Source organism: Cnephaeus nilssonii (genome assembly GCF_951640355.1).
Source record: "Cnephaeus nilssonii genome assembly, chromosome: 11".
Taxonomy (NCBI): domain Eukaryota; kingdom Metazoa; phylum Chordata; class Mammalia; order Chiroptera; family Vespertilionidae; genus Cnephaeus; species Cnephaeus nilssonii.
Genome location: NC_137082.1, coordinates 86,899,945 through 86,915,639, shown reverse-complemented (window position 1 = coordinate 86,915,639; position 15,695 = coordinate 86,899,945). Strand labels below are relative to the sequence as shown.

General features: G+C 39.8%; 2 protein-coding genes across 2 annotated transcripts in view; both read left to right on the top strand.

The window, feature by feature from the left end:
* ZNF397 (zinc finger protein 397) overlaps window positions 1-15,695 on the top strand; it is a 687,602-nt gene that overhangs the window by 74,043 nt on the left and 597,864 nt on the right. The window lies entirely within an intron of this gene.
* STARD6 (StAR related lipid transfer domain containing 6) lies at window positions 2,651-14,552 on the top strand. Its single transcript, XM_079784595.1, has 6 exons — window positions 2,651-3,551; window positions 3,724-3,773; window positions 4,497-4,623; window positions 9,145-9,262; window positions 11,693-11,786; window positions 14,344-14,552. Exons 1-6 carry the CDS (start codon window positions 3,462-3,464, stop codon window positions 14,540-14,542), a joined length of 678 nt encoding a protein of 225 aa, XP_079640721.1. The 5' UTR covers window positions 2,651-3,461; the 3' UTR covers window positions 14,543-14,552.

Genomic DNA, 15,695 nt, shown 5'->3' with positions numbered 1-15,695 from the left:
CCGCGCGCGCCCTCTCCCACCTCCGTCTCCGCTGCTCGTGGCCGGTCTGCGCCGAGGACCGGCCGAGCTCCCGGTGCTGAGGGAGGGCACTCGGTAGGGGAGACTTGGGGCGCGGGCGGCTGGCGTCTCGGTCTCCGAGAGCCGGCTCCACCTCCCCAGCCCTTCCAGGTGAGCTGGCCTCCTGGCTTTCAGAGCACCCCTTCCCAGGATGAGACATCCTCTGGGCCGGGCAGCGTCCCAGACCGCTTCCTTCCCTCCCGCCTCCGTTCCTTCCCCATTTCCTCCCCGAGCCCGGCCCCCCCGGGCTCCCCAGCCCCTCACCCTCAAAGCAGACGCGGGATTGGAGCAAGGAGGGCTCGGATCCAACGAACTCCTGGGGGGCCTTGACTCCCAGGAAGAATGGCAGTGACCCAGGACGGACTGGGACCCAGCCCGGCAGCCCGGGAAGAGGGAGATTGTGCTGTACAAACAGATGTAAAGGCCCACGTAACAACGTGTGTGCACTGTCTACAAGGCTGGCTCAGGGTGTGAGGTGCGAAGAATCCAGTTTCAACCGAGGGGCGGATCAAAAAAGATGCCAGCGCAGCGTTGGTTTGTGTTTCTTTTCCACTGACCCTGCGGGCGAGGATACCCTCATCACTCCACCGGAACATACTCCACCCAGCCAATGTCACATCACCAGGTGATACACCGGTGTTCTCGCTACTGGCTCTCTCTCGTTTTCCTTCTCTCTAGCCCGCTGGACTTAATCTTCCCTTTTTTTCTTAGCAAACGAAAAAAAATCCAGAAATGATAAAATTCAGTTGAGTGGTTCAATTAAACACATGTTTATTGTGGCAGTAAGTGCTAGGACCTAGCAGCTAGGTGATTTGACAATGAATAGGACAAAGTCCCTGCAGTTGAGTCTCTACCGCTTTGTTTCTGTAATCTGTGCAATTCCTAAATTAGTCAATATCGTGTATGCTGCTGGTTGGAAATAAGTAACTTATATTTGCTGAGACAAATCCAGGTCAGGGGCCAGCCACGGACTGCTAATGGCATGAGCCTAAAAAGTTAGGCTTTTTGCCCTGGCTGGTTTGGCTCTGTGGATAGAGCCTCCGCCTGCAGACTGAAGGGTCCTGGGTCCCATTCCGGTCAAGGGCACATGCCCCGGGTTGCAGATCTGATTCCCAGTAGTTGGCCTGCAGGAGGCAGCCGATCAATGATTCCCTCTCATCATTAATGTTTCTATCTCTCTCTCCCTCTTTCTTCCTCTCTGAAATAAATAAAAATATATATATTTTTAAAAAGTTAGACTTTTAAAATCCACATTCCACCTAAATGCTTTTTAACCTGTCATTCTTTAAAATAATTTAACAGTCCTTTTCATTGACAATATCTTTAATGTTTCTCTTACTACCTTTTTCTTCCATCTTGGAGCATATATAATGTGCACATGTTTCCTGATAAGAGCATAAAGTGTAATAAAGGACACTGAGAAGATATAAAGGATCATATCAAATAAATTGATGTAATTCATGGATCAAAATAATTCTACTTCCACTTTGTTCCTTCACAGTTAAAGAGATATGGAGACCTCCAGGAGGATTTGGAGAAGAGTCCCAATAGTTAAAATTCTGGACTAGATCTATTAGGAAAGATAAAGAAACTAAGAATCTACTAGGAAAGAGGAGTTACAGTGGTATATGAAAACTTTTCAAGTAGAGATGTCAACCAGGTGTCATGCCTTGATGGAGAACTAAACAGGAGAAATTAGATTTATCTTCCAACCTAAAGAGCTTTAGGTGAGAGCTAAGGAGGACGTGTCCTGATAATGAAACTTTAAGAAGGTTTATTGAGGCAGCTCTTTGGAGAGTTTTTTTAAAAGGTAGTTCTAGATGTGTCCATTTTAAGAACCGAAACTAACCTTTTTGATCACCAAGAAGGGGCTGCACACTGTTTCAATCACTTTTACACATATTAACTCAATCCTTACGATGACCCCATGAGATAGGTATTATTATTCCTTATCTGTATCTATGGAAAAAGATATAGATATGAAAGTTGAAACTCAAGCAATTTATCCAAAGTGATATAGCTGGAGAGAGTGGCAAAGGCAGGATATGAATCCAGCTCTGTGTTGTCACCCTCTTCCCACCATACCAGCCAACTTCTCTCTCTCTCTTTAAAACAAAACAAAACATTTTATTGATTTTTTTACAGAGAGGAAGGGAGAGGGATAGAGAGTTAGAAACATCGATGAGAGAGAAACCTTGATCAGCTGCCTCCTGTACACCTTCTACTGGGGATGTGCCCGCAACCAAGGTACATGCCCTTGACCGGAATCGAACCTGGGACCCTTGAGTCCGCAGGCCAACACTCTATCCACTGAGCCCAGCCGGTTAGGTCCAGCCAGCTTCTCTTAACTGAAAACTAGATGATGGGCCAAAGGATCAATGAGACTCCAGCTCCTGAACTCATTCACAGCAGAAACAATATCTTACTCAACTGTCTTTGCCACACCTACCTGGATACCTAACCCCTGCTGAGTTGATTCTAACTTTATATCCTGTCTGACATTTAAACAAAGACACCAATGAAGGGGAGTCAGTCATCCATATTGGGGAAGAATGTTAAAGCAGAGGGAACAGCAAGTAAAAGGCCCTGATGCTGAAACCGGTTTGGCTCAGTGGATAGAGCGTCGGCCTGCGGACTGAAAGGTCCCAGGTTTGATTCCGGTCAAGGGCACGTACCTTGGTTGCGGGCACATCCCCAGTGGGAGGTGTGCAGGAGGCAGCTGATCGATGTTTCTCTCTCATCGATGTTTCTAACTCTCTATCCCCCTCAATTCCTCTCTGTAAAAAACCAATAAAAGATATTTAAAAAATAAATAAATAAAAGGCCCTGAGGTAGGAAGATGCTTAGTTGCTTTTGAGGAACAGCAGCTAAGTGGGAGAGTTGAAGGCAGGAGTTGCCTTTGGAGAGGAAGCCAGGGGTCAAATCATTTAGTGCCACTGCCACTCACTTTAAAAAGATGAATTTCCAAGAACACCTGATCAACAGATTGTGGTGCTTTGCAAAAGAAAAAAAGGCATGATTGATAGAAATAATAATGATTTATTGATTGACTGTTATATGCCTAGCAATGGGGAAGGACATTGAAGTGCATTATTTCACTTAATCCTCACATTACTTCTAGAGGGTTAGGTACTATCCCAGTTTTAAAACTTGAGAAAATGGGGAAACAGAAATATCAAATAATGTGGTTCACAATTAGCCCATGGCAGAGACAGGAGGTGAGCCAGGTCTCGCTGAGAATAGGGAGGAAGGGACTCTTGCCTGCAGGCATTCAACAGGTAATTACTGTTCATTGCCAGGTGCGGGGCACTGTGGAAACAGTAATCAAATGTAATACAGCATTTTAAAACTTTTTGCATAATCACATTCTTACCAATCATTTCTTTTTAAAACTTTGCAGGTAGATGGACTATAAAGTACTTGCCCAACAAACTGCTCAAGATATTTTAGGTTACAATCAAGATACATCAGGCTGGAAAGTGGTTAAATCTTCAGTAAGAAAACAAATATGTTTCAAGTTTTTGTTTTTAAATGAGAAACAGTTGATTGTAAAAAATATTTTTTACAAACAAACCATTTTTGCTTTGTTTTATTTTGTGTGTTTTTTTTTTCATTTTTTTTCTGTACTTGACAGCTAACTTATTTAATTTTTTTTTCCCCTTTGAGAAAAAAATAACTGTTTCTAGCAAGGCTTCTAAAAAATTCCATGGAAATATGTAAGTACAATGTCCTATTTGCAGTTATTGTTTTGAATTCAGTGGCATTTATGTATCTAGAATTTAAAGTTTGCTGACCTCTCATTTATACCATATTACATACTTAAATTAAGATTTGGGGCTGAAAGGTGCTGCATAGCCACACAAACTTCTTATCAATTACTATTGACTTATTATAAACATACCAGATAAATGTTTGTAAGAGAGATTTTAGAAAAATCCTAAATGAAATTTGCCCCTCTAGAAAAATAACTACAGCCCAGCTAGCATGGCTCAGTGGTTGAGCACCAACCTATGAACCAGGAGGTTGAGGTTCGATTCCTGGTCAGGGCACATGCCCAGGTTGTGGGCTCGAACCCCATGGGGAGATGCAGGAGGCAGCAGGTCAATGATTCTCTCTCATCGTTGATCTTTCTATCTCTCCCTCTCCCTTCCTTTCTGAAATCAATAAAACTATTTTTTTAAAAAAAATCTACAGAAACATTATAAACAAAGTTTTTAGAAAAATGAACTTTGAAATAATTTATATTAATTATTATAATATATTTAAATAAACCTTGCTACTTCTAATTGAATATTAGTGTTTTGAATTGCTGATATGACCCTCAAATTTTCTTTACTGTTGATTGCTAAATTAGTCTGTGTTATACTATGATAACATTATATTTTCAACTTAGACTGAATTAGTTAAATTTTGAATTTTCTTTATTTTGTTAACTATAGATATCGTGTTGAAGGAATAATTTCAGAATCAACATCTAAACTAGCTGATTTTCTCTACAAGCCTGAAATTAGAATTACATGGGATAAATCATTGAAAGTGTACACTATGATACACAAGATTGATTCGGTAATTTGTTGTTTAATATTAAACTTTTCCTGTATTAATATATTTTTATATCTTAGTGATTTAAGTTTATTAAACCTATATTAGGTAGACACTTCATATTTTATAGATTCACATTGAGTTGAAATCTTTATAAAAGCCTTAAAACTTCCTTCTTTATCACTCAAGAGTTTAATTGCAGTTAGCTTCTTTTTGTTTTAAATGCATACCACATTCTGAATCTGGTTAGCTCTCTTGAAGATGTGGGCCTTTGGTTATGAGGGGACAAACTCCTGGATTCTCCAACATTAGGTGGAGAAAAGATTAAACATGCCTTGTTAAAGGGAAGTCAGTATATTTATATTGACCTGCGGGATCAGGCTGAAACCAGCTGTCCGACATGCCCTGAGGGGTCCCGGATGGCGAGAGGGCACAGGCCAGGCTGAGGGACCCCACCGGTGCACGATCGGGGCCGGGGAGGGATGCAGGAGGGTTCTAGGGCGTGTCCGGCCCATTTCGCTCAGTCCTGATTGGCCTGATCCCAGCAGCAAGGTAACTGGGATCTCAAGCTAACTCCGTCTCTCCCTGGTGGTCAGTGCGCATCATAGCAACTGGTCGTTCAGCTGTGAGGGTCAATTTGCATATTACCCTTTTATTATATAGGATAATAGCTTAGATAACAGGAATAATATAGACACATACTGTAGGGACTTAAGAAGGAACAGCATGTAACTTTTTAAAGGATAAAATGTGAAATAATGTACATGGTTGTGGTTTTAGAAACAGTTTAAATACATTATCTCAGTTAAATGAAGATGAAGAGAGTAAAAACAATGAGGAAAGAAAATATAAGTAATTGGTGTAGAAAGTGATCATAGAAGCAAGTAGGGCTTAGAAGAGGGGAGGAGAAAAGATCAGTATGAGCTGAGGGTAGATAGACGCATATATGCCTAGTCCATGAGCACAGACAATAGTGTGGTGAAGGCTTGGGGTGGAGTGGGAGCTGAATAGAGATCAAAGGTGGGGGGAGCAGAAATGGGGGACATCTGTAATATTCTCAACCATAAAAATAAATTTAAAAAAGAAAATTCAGGAGAAGAAAAAAATGATATAAATGAGAGTAATAATGAGATGTGCAAAGAGACAGAAACAAGAAGACGGAAGTGGGGTAAGGGATTCTGAACTTGGGAGCAGGTCACTAGATCTCTTATTAAGGCTGCTATAGTTTATGATATATAAATTACAGCTCAGTAAGATGTTTGTAAAAATTGAGTTGCGCATTTTTGGCTAACAGTAACTTTATTAGAAAGGTGGTAAATGTGAATGTTAGCAAACTTTTATGATTTTCGCCAACAATTGCATTTATAAAACTCCACATCACTGGGTCGTTGGCTCTTTGAGTCTCCAAACTACTTTCCACTTACCAAAAGAAACAAATGTCCCACAAATCTGCCACCATCTTACCATTTATTTACAACCCCGTAGGTTAGCTTTGCCTGCTTTTATTAAGCTGATTTTAAAGTCTGGGAGTGGGGGGAGGTTATAGAGAAGCTCAGGAAGGTTAGTCAGGTAACAAGCAACACATGTCCATGACCCTCTTGGGATCTGTACCTTCAGTTTGAAAAATATGGTTCAGCCCTAGATGGCTTGGCTCAGTGGGTAGAGTGTCAGCCTGGGGACTGAAGGGTCCCAGGTTCGATTCTGGTCAAGGGCACGTGCCCGGGTTGCTGTCTCGATCCCCAGTAAGGGCCGTGCAGGAGGCAGCCAATCAATGACTCTTGCTCATCATTGATGTTTCTATCTCTCTCCCTATCCCTTCCTCTCTGAAATAAATAAAAATATATTTAAAGAAAAAAGAAAAATGTGGTCCATTGCAAATGAAAATCCAAACATTAGATTGTTTCATTCACGATTGTATTAGACTAATTATATAGTTCCATTAGCACTTCAGGTCTTTCTGCTGTTGCTGCAACTCAGCTGTAATAATGGAAGGAGTACAAGACTTAGCACCAAAAAACTTGAAAATAGAGTCAGAGAAATTATGTGACTTGCTCAAGGTCAGCACAGCCAGGACATGATAGAAGCAGGGTTTATACCTGATCTGACCCCAAATTCTAGGCCCTTTACAGTATACCACAGTGTCTCTGAATAGCTTTACCCTATAAGAAGAATTATTTTACCTTCTCATGAATACTTATAGTGTTCATCTTTAGGAGTGTGTTTTAATTGACTCATTCATCCCATTGGTGAGCGCGGGATTCCTGCCCCAGGGTCATAGGGGTGGTAAAACATGATACCTGCCACTAGGCAAATGAGACCAACAGTAGTTGATTAATAATCACAGCCCAGAGGAGGACTGTTGTTTTGTTAACATTTGTGAAGTGGAGCACAGGGTGCCGGGTGGTGAGCCATGTTTCAACAGCAGCCCATGAGAGAAACTGGAATTACCCACAGGTCCCGGAGGAAGCACACAGTAAAGCCTCAAGAGGCCACGCAGGGAGGGCAAGGCAGGGCACAGGCAGAGACGGGCAGGGCCTGAGGCACATGTCTTTGTTAGGGTCTGTGGGTGGAGTGTGCGAGGGAATTCCCAGGCTAAGGTCTGATCGATCAACTCAAACGAAAAAGCAGCGTTTTGGTAAGCTCCCTGGGGTGTTTTTTTATTTTTTAAATATATATATGTATTTTTTTTTATTGATTTCAGAGAGGAAGGAAGAGGGAGATAGAAATATCAATGATGAGTTTGATTGGCTGCCTTCTGCACACCCCCTACTGGGGATTGAGCCCACAACACAGGCATGTGCCCTTGACCGGAACCGAACCCGAAACTCTTCAGTCCACAGGTCAACGCTCTATCCACTGAGCCAAGCCGGCTAGGGCTCTCCCTGGGGTGTTTTATCTAAGGGTCTCACAAGAGGAAGACCCTGCAAGGCTGGGGAGACTGGTGAACCCAGGACTATTGGGAAAGTCATATCAGAACTTGCATTTGCTTGTGAGTGTGGGCTGGTATCTAGGGCATGCACTTGCATGAGGGGGCTAGTATCAGTTTAAGGCCCCTGCAGGCTGTTTGGCCAAACAAGATGGATGCTGAGGCAATACCATGCAGTAGCTCAGCTAGACTCTCAAGGACACCTCATGCCAGGCCGTGAGTCGTGGTAGCTGCACTGAGGAACAGAGAATAACCAGGGAGGCAGGCTCTATAGTACCAGAAGGTTGAGATGACCCCGAATCCTGCAGGAGGATGTGATTGGCTGTTGAATAATTCTCCAGGCTAGCAGACACAGTGCCTGATCCAGTTGATAAGGAGGGTTGTTTGGCTAAAGGTCCGTATCCATGGGAGGAATACGGAGAGGAACTTGCAGTTAGGCCATTCAAGACCCTTCCTATTTTCACCAGACATCTTGTCAACACATAATATTGGTCACTGAGTTTTAGGCCCTACACCATAGGTGCTAAATCGATATACTTTTCATAATAGATTACCTAGCCAATGTGGAATAGTTGTACTGGAAATCAGGGAATGTGGGTTCTAGTTCTATACGTATCTATAGTTATCTGTTAGGCTTTAATTTCTTCATTTAAAATGTCAAAGTGTAGATGATAGAAAGATTACTTTTGAATTTTATGCATTAATCCTATGTAATAAAGAGGTAATATGCAAATTAACTCTCACACCCTCACAAGATGGCTGCCTATGACCAGTCTGGCAGGGAGGTTAGTGAGGGACGACAAAACGACTGAACAGCAGGCTTCATGGGGCGAGCAGGCTGGCAGGGAGGTTAGTGAGGGATGACCAAACGACTGAAAAGCAGGCTGCGTGGGGAGACCAGACCAGCGGGGCGGGGGTGGGGGGGAGAGGGCAGTTAGGGGCGACAGGCAGGCAGGTGAGCGATTAGGAGCCAGCAGTCCAGGATTGTGAGAGGGATCCCGAATTGGAGAGGGTGCAGGCTGCACTGAGGGTACCCCCCTCCCATACACTAATTTCGTGCACTGGGCCTCTAGTAATTATATAAATAGAAATAGATATGATTTGCAAATATTTTCTCTAATTCTGTAGGTTCCCTTTTCATTTTTTAAAATAGGTTTTTATTGATTTCAAGAGGCAGGTAGAGGGCGAGAGAGAATCATTGATCAGCTGCCTCCTGCATGCTCCTTACTGGGGATTGAGCCTGCAACCTGGGCATGTGCCCTGAACAGGAATCGAACTGTGATCTCCTGGTTCTTGGGTCGACACTCAACCACTGAGCCACACTGGCAGGGCCCCTTTTCATTTTGTTGATGGTTTCCTTTGCTGTGCAGAAGCTTTTTAGTTTGATGTAGTCCCACTTGTTTGTTTTTGCTTTTGTTGTCTTGTACTTACTGGTATAATAATATCTAATGTTCCTTTAACACAGAAAATGCAGGTTGATTGGGTGGTAAGTTCTTAAAATTGCAAAGTCCTGCTTTTTCCAAGTAGAGGCCAATCTTCTACAGTGAAATTCTTTGGGGAGCAATACAGGAATAGATATTAACTAATTGTTGCAATCTTTATGGTTTGATTTGTTTCAGGACACATTCATATGTCATGCCATTACACAAAGTTTTGCCATGGGCTCAATTTCCCCCCGAGACTTTATCGACATAGTGCACTTCAAGCGCTATGAAGGGAATGTGAATGTGATCAGTTGTAAGTTGAAATATTTTTGCCCACATTATAGAATTACTATGAGTTGTTAATAATTTTTCCCTTTAACTCACATTTTGGAAGAAATATCTTTTCAATTTTTTATATTTTATTTACTTGGTGAGACTAATACATACATGTATAATGTAGACCAGCCTGCTGTTTTTACCCAACTCTGGAGGTGCCTTTTACATCATAGTCAATGGTTGTGGCATCTCCTGGCCTTTTTGCAGCATATAACCACAGCACTGAGTACAGGTAAATCCCTGTAGGCTGAATCTACACAGCAAACATTTCAAAACTACTGAGAAACAAAAGTAATCTTTAGATATATCATTTTATATTTGAATTGCAAAGAATGAGCTTATCCAGTAACGGATAAAACTCCTATTTTCACTAAATGGGTCTTTACACAACGTGCTTATATTTCTTTTAGAGGTTTTGATGTATCCTTAGCCTCCCCAAATGTGTCACCCAGTAAAACCCCAATGTGAGACCATTTCTTAACATGTATGATTCACTTGAAACATTACCAGTTCATAGAAGATCATTGGAGCCAGACAACTCCAGATAAGTCATGAGGAAGGATCTTTGGCAGGACAGCGGCCTAGAGCCTGTTTGTCTCCATAACTCAGTTTAATCTGACCACTACTATCTGAATAGCTTTCCCTGTAAGCTACCTGGAGATAGGGACAGTTTAGTGCTGTTAATTATTATTTCCCAACAAGGTTTCTGATGCATCCATGGTACTAAGTTTCAGAGTCCAGACTGAGTCATAGCTGTGCTAATAGCACTCACACAAACTTAGCTCTGGTGCAGCATACGGATAAGGGCTGATGTTCACCCCTTTCATATAGTTGTCATTTAGTTATCTCAGTTTTAAAACGAGGGCAGATAAAAATTTATTCACTGTCCACAACGCAAAATAGTGTCTGAGTCATAGATCTGCTATTTTCTGTGTTTTGAAAGCAGACCATTTCTCATTTTTAGGGGTAAGAAAGAAGTATGAAGTCAAAATCAACAAATGGTTGTAATCAGTCATTCAGTGATCAGTACTGAATTTGCTTTAAGCAATTTCTTTGAATGAATTATCAATGAATACTGATAGTTTTCTTCTTTGCCTTTTTTTTTGCTGTTGTTCACTTTACTATGCTTTGAGCTAAATATATTGCATACTTTATCTCACCAGTAAAGTTCAGGGGAAACAAGTTAGATAGCAATAAGCTGCTGAACCAGAATTAAAACACAAGTCTTTCTAATTTTCCAAAATAGTACTAACTACCAACCCAATATTCCTCACAAAAGACCCATATCTGTTTGTGGAATAAAACAAATTTTCTTTTACGAACAAGCATAATCTCCATATTTTAAACAGGGAAAATATGTTAATATCACTTCTGGAAGTACCATTATGCCAACATAATAGGTTCTGTTAAGGTGATGAAACAAGTAATAAAAATGTAAAATTCATTCAACCACACTTGTTTCTTAAGCTAGAACAAAGCTAATGCTTAACATTGTACTTCCCACAGAATTGATAGTTTATGTTAAAATCACATGGGAAAATCCCTCTTCTCTGACAAGAGCAGGATTCAGTTGCACAGAATAAATATATTTTAAAAATATTTTTCGAAAGAGTACATATAATTATTATAAACAATCATAATCAAATCACCTCCCTTCTGTATTCATATACAATACAATTATACTGCATAATTCCTAAAACAACTCTACTGATTTTTTAAACATATGTTTTTATTGATTTCAGGGAGGAAGGGAGAGAAAGAGAGAATCATTTATGAGAGAGAATCATTGATTGGCTGCCTTCTGCACGCCCCCTTACTGGGAAATCAAGCTGGCAACCCGGGCATGTGCCCTGACTGAGAATCGAACTGTGACCTCCTGGTTCATAGGTCGATGCTCAACCACTGAGCCACACCGGTCGGGCTAACTTCTGATTTTTAATTATACTTTGAATTTAGAGAATTTTCAGAAAAGGACATTTAAACTATCTTCTTTGACATGCCAAATAAATACATTCAATATTTTATTTAAAAATGATTTAACAAAAAATCTATAAACCCATTCTCCTAATAGTCTTTTTTTTTTTTTGCTTCAAATCTCAGAAAGTAATAAAATGATACTTTGAACAGTTTTTTCCTGTATGTAAAAGGTAACAGCATCTTTAGAAATACTAGCGTGAAAATGTTTGAGAGGACAATTGTGCTCAAACTGGCATTTTCTCAGTTTTGGCCTGTGCACACATTCATATGTACAAACATACAGCCCATGTATAAAACCAATGTCAGTGCTGATAATACCTAAGTTAAATTAAAAGCTGTGTTATATATATTTTTTAAAACATACTACTTGAAATAGAATTTTTTACCTTTGTGGAAGAGGTTTCATTTTATTTCTATTTAAATCACTTAGCTAAAAGTGTGGATTTTCCAGGATATCCTCCATCTTCACATTACATCCGTGGTTATAACCATGCTTGTGGCTTTGTCTGTTCACCTCTGAAAGAGTAAGTATCATTTGCATTTATTTATTATAACGGTTTTTTAGTTCAATTTATGATTTAATTAATGGATTCCTAACTCATTAGTAGAATATGTACCAGCACATTCTATTGGGGGAAAATGGCCCCCAAATGTGATCTTTAAAATAACTGTTATAAGTATTTTCATATGAAGTATAATCAGAAAAGATAATTCGCTATAAAGTATGATTTGAGGTTTCTGGGACAAGTCATACATACACAAAGTTTTTCCCCTCTGGGGTTAACCTTAGCCTGATGTTTTATATTTCTCCATTAGAGTCAGTTCTGTGAATTACTAAGGAATTTTTGTGAATTGAAAATAAATTCCCTAGAATTATAATACTTACATTTATCAGCAATGAATGCTTTATCTTGAACACATTCTTTCTAATAGACTGCCTACTAAGTACAGATTCCTGCAAAATGAGACTTCTGGTAGGTAAATTCAGGTAAGAGTTGGAAGTCAGAGATGAGTCATTGCCTACAGATGGCCAGCCTAGAGATAATCAAAATGGTAACATAAAATACCATTCTGTAAGTTCATGTACATTAACTCAGAGTATATCATTTCACAAAATCCTTAAGTTTTAATTTTTGGTAAATGATTTTATATTAAGTAAAAAATATTGGCACATAAAGATAAATGTAAAAACTTTATATTGGTCCAATATAAACTTCAGTATGAGAAAAAATATTTATGTGAAGGAAGTAAAAATAAAACTACATTTCAGACCTGTATTCCTTATGATTTCTCTACTGAATTAGAGGACTAAAAGAAATTACAAGTATTTGTATTAATAAACAGGATAATTGGTGCAGGTGATGCTGATATATGAATCTGTGGCCAAGACTTGATTCTCCACAGCAGGAGAGAAAACAAGGGAAGGATTATTACTCCCAGTCAACATGGTAAATCAGCTGCTGGCAAGACTCTAGTTGGGCAGCTACATATTCTAAAGTGTGCTTCACAGGCAAAGTCCCCTTCTTGCACCTTGTCACCTCCCTTTCCACTGCAAAAAACATGGACAGAAGCTCGGACCTAGACACCCCACGCAGGGTGGGAACTCTGCCCAGCATCCTGCTGGAGAAAAGATGTAGTCTCATCCACAGTCTCAGAGACAGGTACTGACAAAAAGTGATTCGTGTGTACCTTCTCTTTCCATGCAGCCCAACGTTTTGGACAGCTGACATCTGTAAACAAGTCATGCAGTAAACAAGACAAATTATCAATAGTAAATGCACTCTCTAGTAAATATTGGAAATATTGGAAGGCTTTCTTGAGTGTAAAGCCCTAGTAAACTCCCATAGAGATTTAAGACCTTACAAATTGCTAGTGCGTATTCCCAATCCAGCATTTGAAGCACCGTAAAAATAGTCTGAACTCTGCATAGAGAAGGGTGTAAGAAAATGGATCCTCACGTGGGTTTGGACCAGTGGTCTTCATACCCCTATAAAATTTTGTAAAACCATATTCTGGCTTGCGTATTTTAAAACTTATTAAAATTTTTATAGGATTAAAATAAGAATGCATATTATAATTATTGACTACTTAAAAATTTGTTATAATGCCCTTATAAATGTATTCTATAGAATATAAATTCCATAACATATTACATTATCAATTAAAAAATATATACAAGCTTTAAGTCAGAAATTTTACATCATTCCTTTTCTCCCTGAACCCGTATTTTTACTCTTTTTCTCTCACATAACTTTATCCTAATAAAATATGCTTTATGCTTTGAATTCTTTTATTAATCATTCTATCATAGTTCTTTGCAAAAATGAGTATTTAATTTTCAAAATTAATTTTATTTTCTGTAACTATAAGTATCTAAATATTAAAATATAAATATGTATGGGATTAAATTATCCTATTTAATAAAGAGGGAATATGCAAATTGACTGTCATGCCATCACAAAATATGGTGGTGCCCATAGCCACAAGATGGAGGCACCCAGTCCCTTCAGCCCCGCCAGAGTCCCCCAGTCCTTTCAACCCCGCTGCGGGGGGACAGGTGTGCGGTGTGGCCGGACCTGCCCTCAGCCCCCCAGCCGCCCAGGGCTGACCCGAGGCGCAGGCAAGCCTCAGATGTCTGCTGCCCAGCCGATGCCCGAGGCACAGGCAACTATGAGTGCTGTCTTTGTATATACTAGACAACCATCCAAAAAGATACAGTCAAAACTATAAATAGTGGTTTTCTCTGAGGAACAGAATGAAGGGAACAATTATGAAAATTCTGTATTTAAATTTTCAAAAGCATACATTACTTTTGTAATTTAAAAAAGTCAATGTGACAAAAAGGAAAAGCTGACTAAAACTGAAGACTGTAAGACACAGTCGGACTAGTTACTATTTTCATATAAAACGTTTATGAGTGTGAAAATCATTGTACTTTTTCTTTTTTCTTTCCTTCCTTCTATAGCTATGTCTCCTATCATAATCACTATGGAGAGACTCCACTGTGAATAAGACAAGCCTGTAAATTCAATAGATAAATCTAAAGATTATTTATGTTTTTAATTCTTCCTTTGTTTACAGTAATCCAGCGCATTCCAAACTAGTGATATTTGTCCAGACAGAAATGAGGGGGAAATTGTCCCCATCAATAATTGAAGCAACTATGCCTTCCAACTTAGTGAGCCTCATCCTCAATGCAAAGGATGCAATAAAGACACACAAAGCTCCGCCAGAACGTGGATGTCATCATAGTTGCCAGTCACTCCATAAGAAGAAATGAGGCTGTTTACAACGAGGCCATATAAAATCATGTGTAGCCGTTACTGCAGTTTACTTCTAAGTCAATATGCATAAGTACTGTTAAACTTTTCTAGACAGTATTCTTGTACAAATTATTGAAGGTACATTGTGGAAATAAGAACTCATAGTTGTACAAGAGAACAGTCTTAAATATAGTTTTGAATCACATATAAGACTGATGGTCAATAACAAGTATTTTTTGTTTTATTTTTTTTAATTATATTTTTATTGATTTCAGAGAGGAAAGGAGAGGGAGAGATAGAAACATCAATGATGAGAGAAACATGGATTGGCTGCCTCTTGCATGAACCCTATTGGGGACTGAGGCCACAACTCGGGCATGTGCCCTGACCGGGAATCGAACCATGGCCTCCTGGTTCATAGGTCGATGCTCAACCACTGAGCCACACCGGCTTGGCCAATAACAAGTGTTCTTTTTATTTTTTAAATATATTTTTATTGATTTTAGAGAGGAAGGGAGAGGGAGAGATAGAAACATCCATGATGAGAATCATTGATAAGCTGCCTCCTGCACGCCCCCTACTGGGGATTGAGCCTGCAACCCAGGCATGCACGCTGACCTGAATCAAACCCGGGACCCTTCAGTCCGAAGGCCAACACTCTATCCACTAAGCCAAACCGACTAGGGCAACAATTGTTCTTAATGCCCTTTTATCTTTTGCTTTTTCCCCCTGGAAAATGTTCTGCAAAAAAGTCAATAAGAAAGCACATGAGATCATCACTAATTAAAGATTAAAATATATTTTAAATTGGTTTTCCTTCACTTACTGCTTAAAATTGATAATTGTAAAAAATGTGAACATAAAATTGGAAAGAATTACACTGAAATTATGACCAATGATATTTAGCATTTAAAACTGAATGAGTCATGAATCAAGTTCTGGTTCTAGCCAAGATGTAGCCATCCTACCAAGTCCTTTTTCTCTTACAAGTAAAAGACCCTGCACATAACGACAAACAGGCATAGGAAGACGAGCAGAGGTGGAAGGAGGACAAACTTCCTAGGGACTTTTGGGACTTGAGAAATGACATAGCAGTGAGTTCTCTGGGTTTTCTTGTTGCCTCCCATATACTCTGGACAAGGCACTAGCTACAGAAGGCTCCAGCCTGGA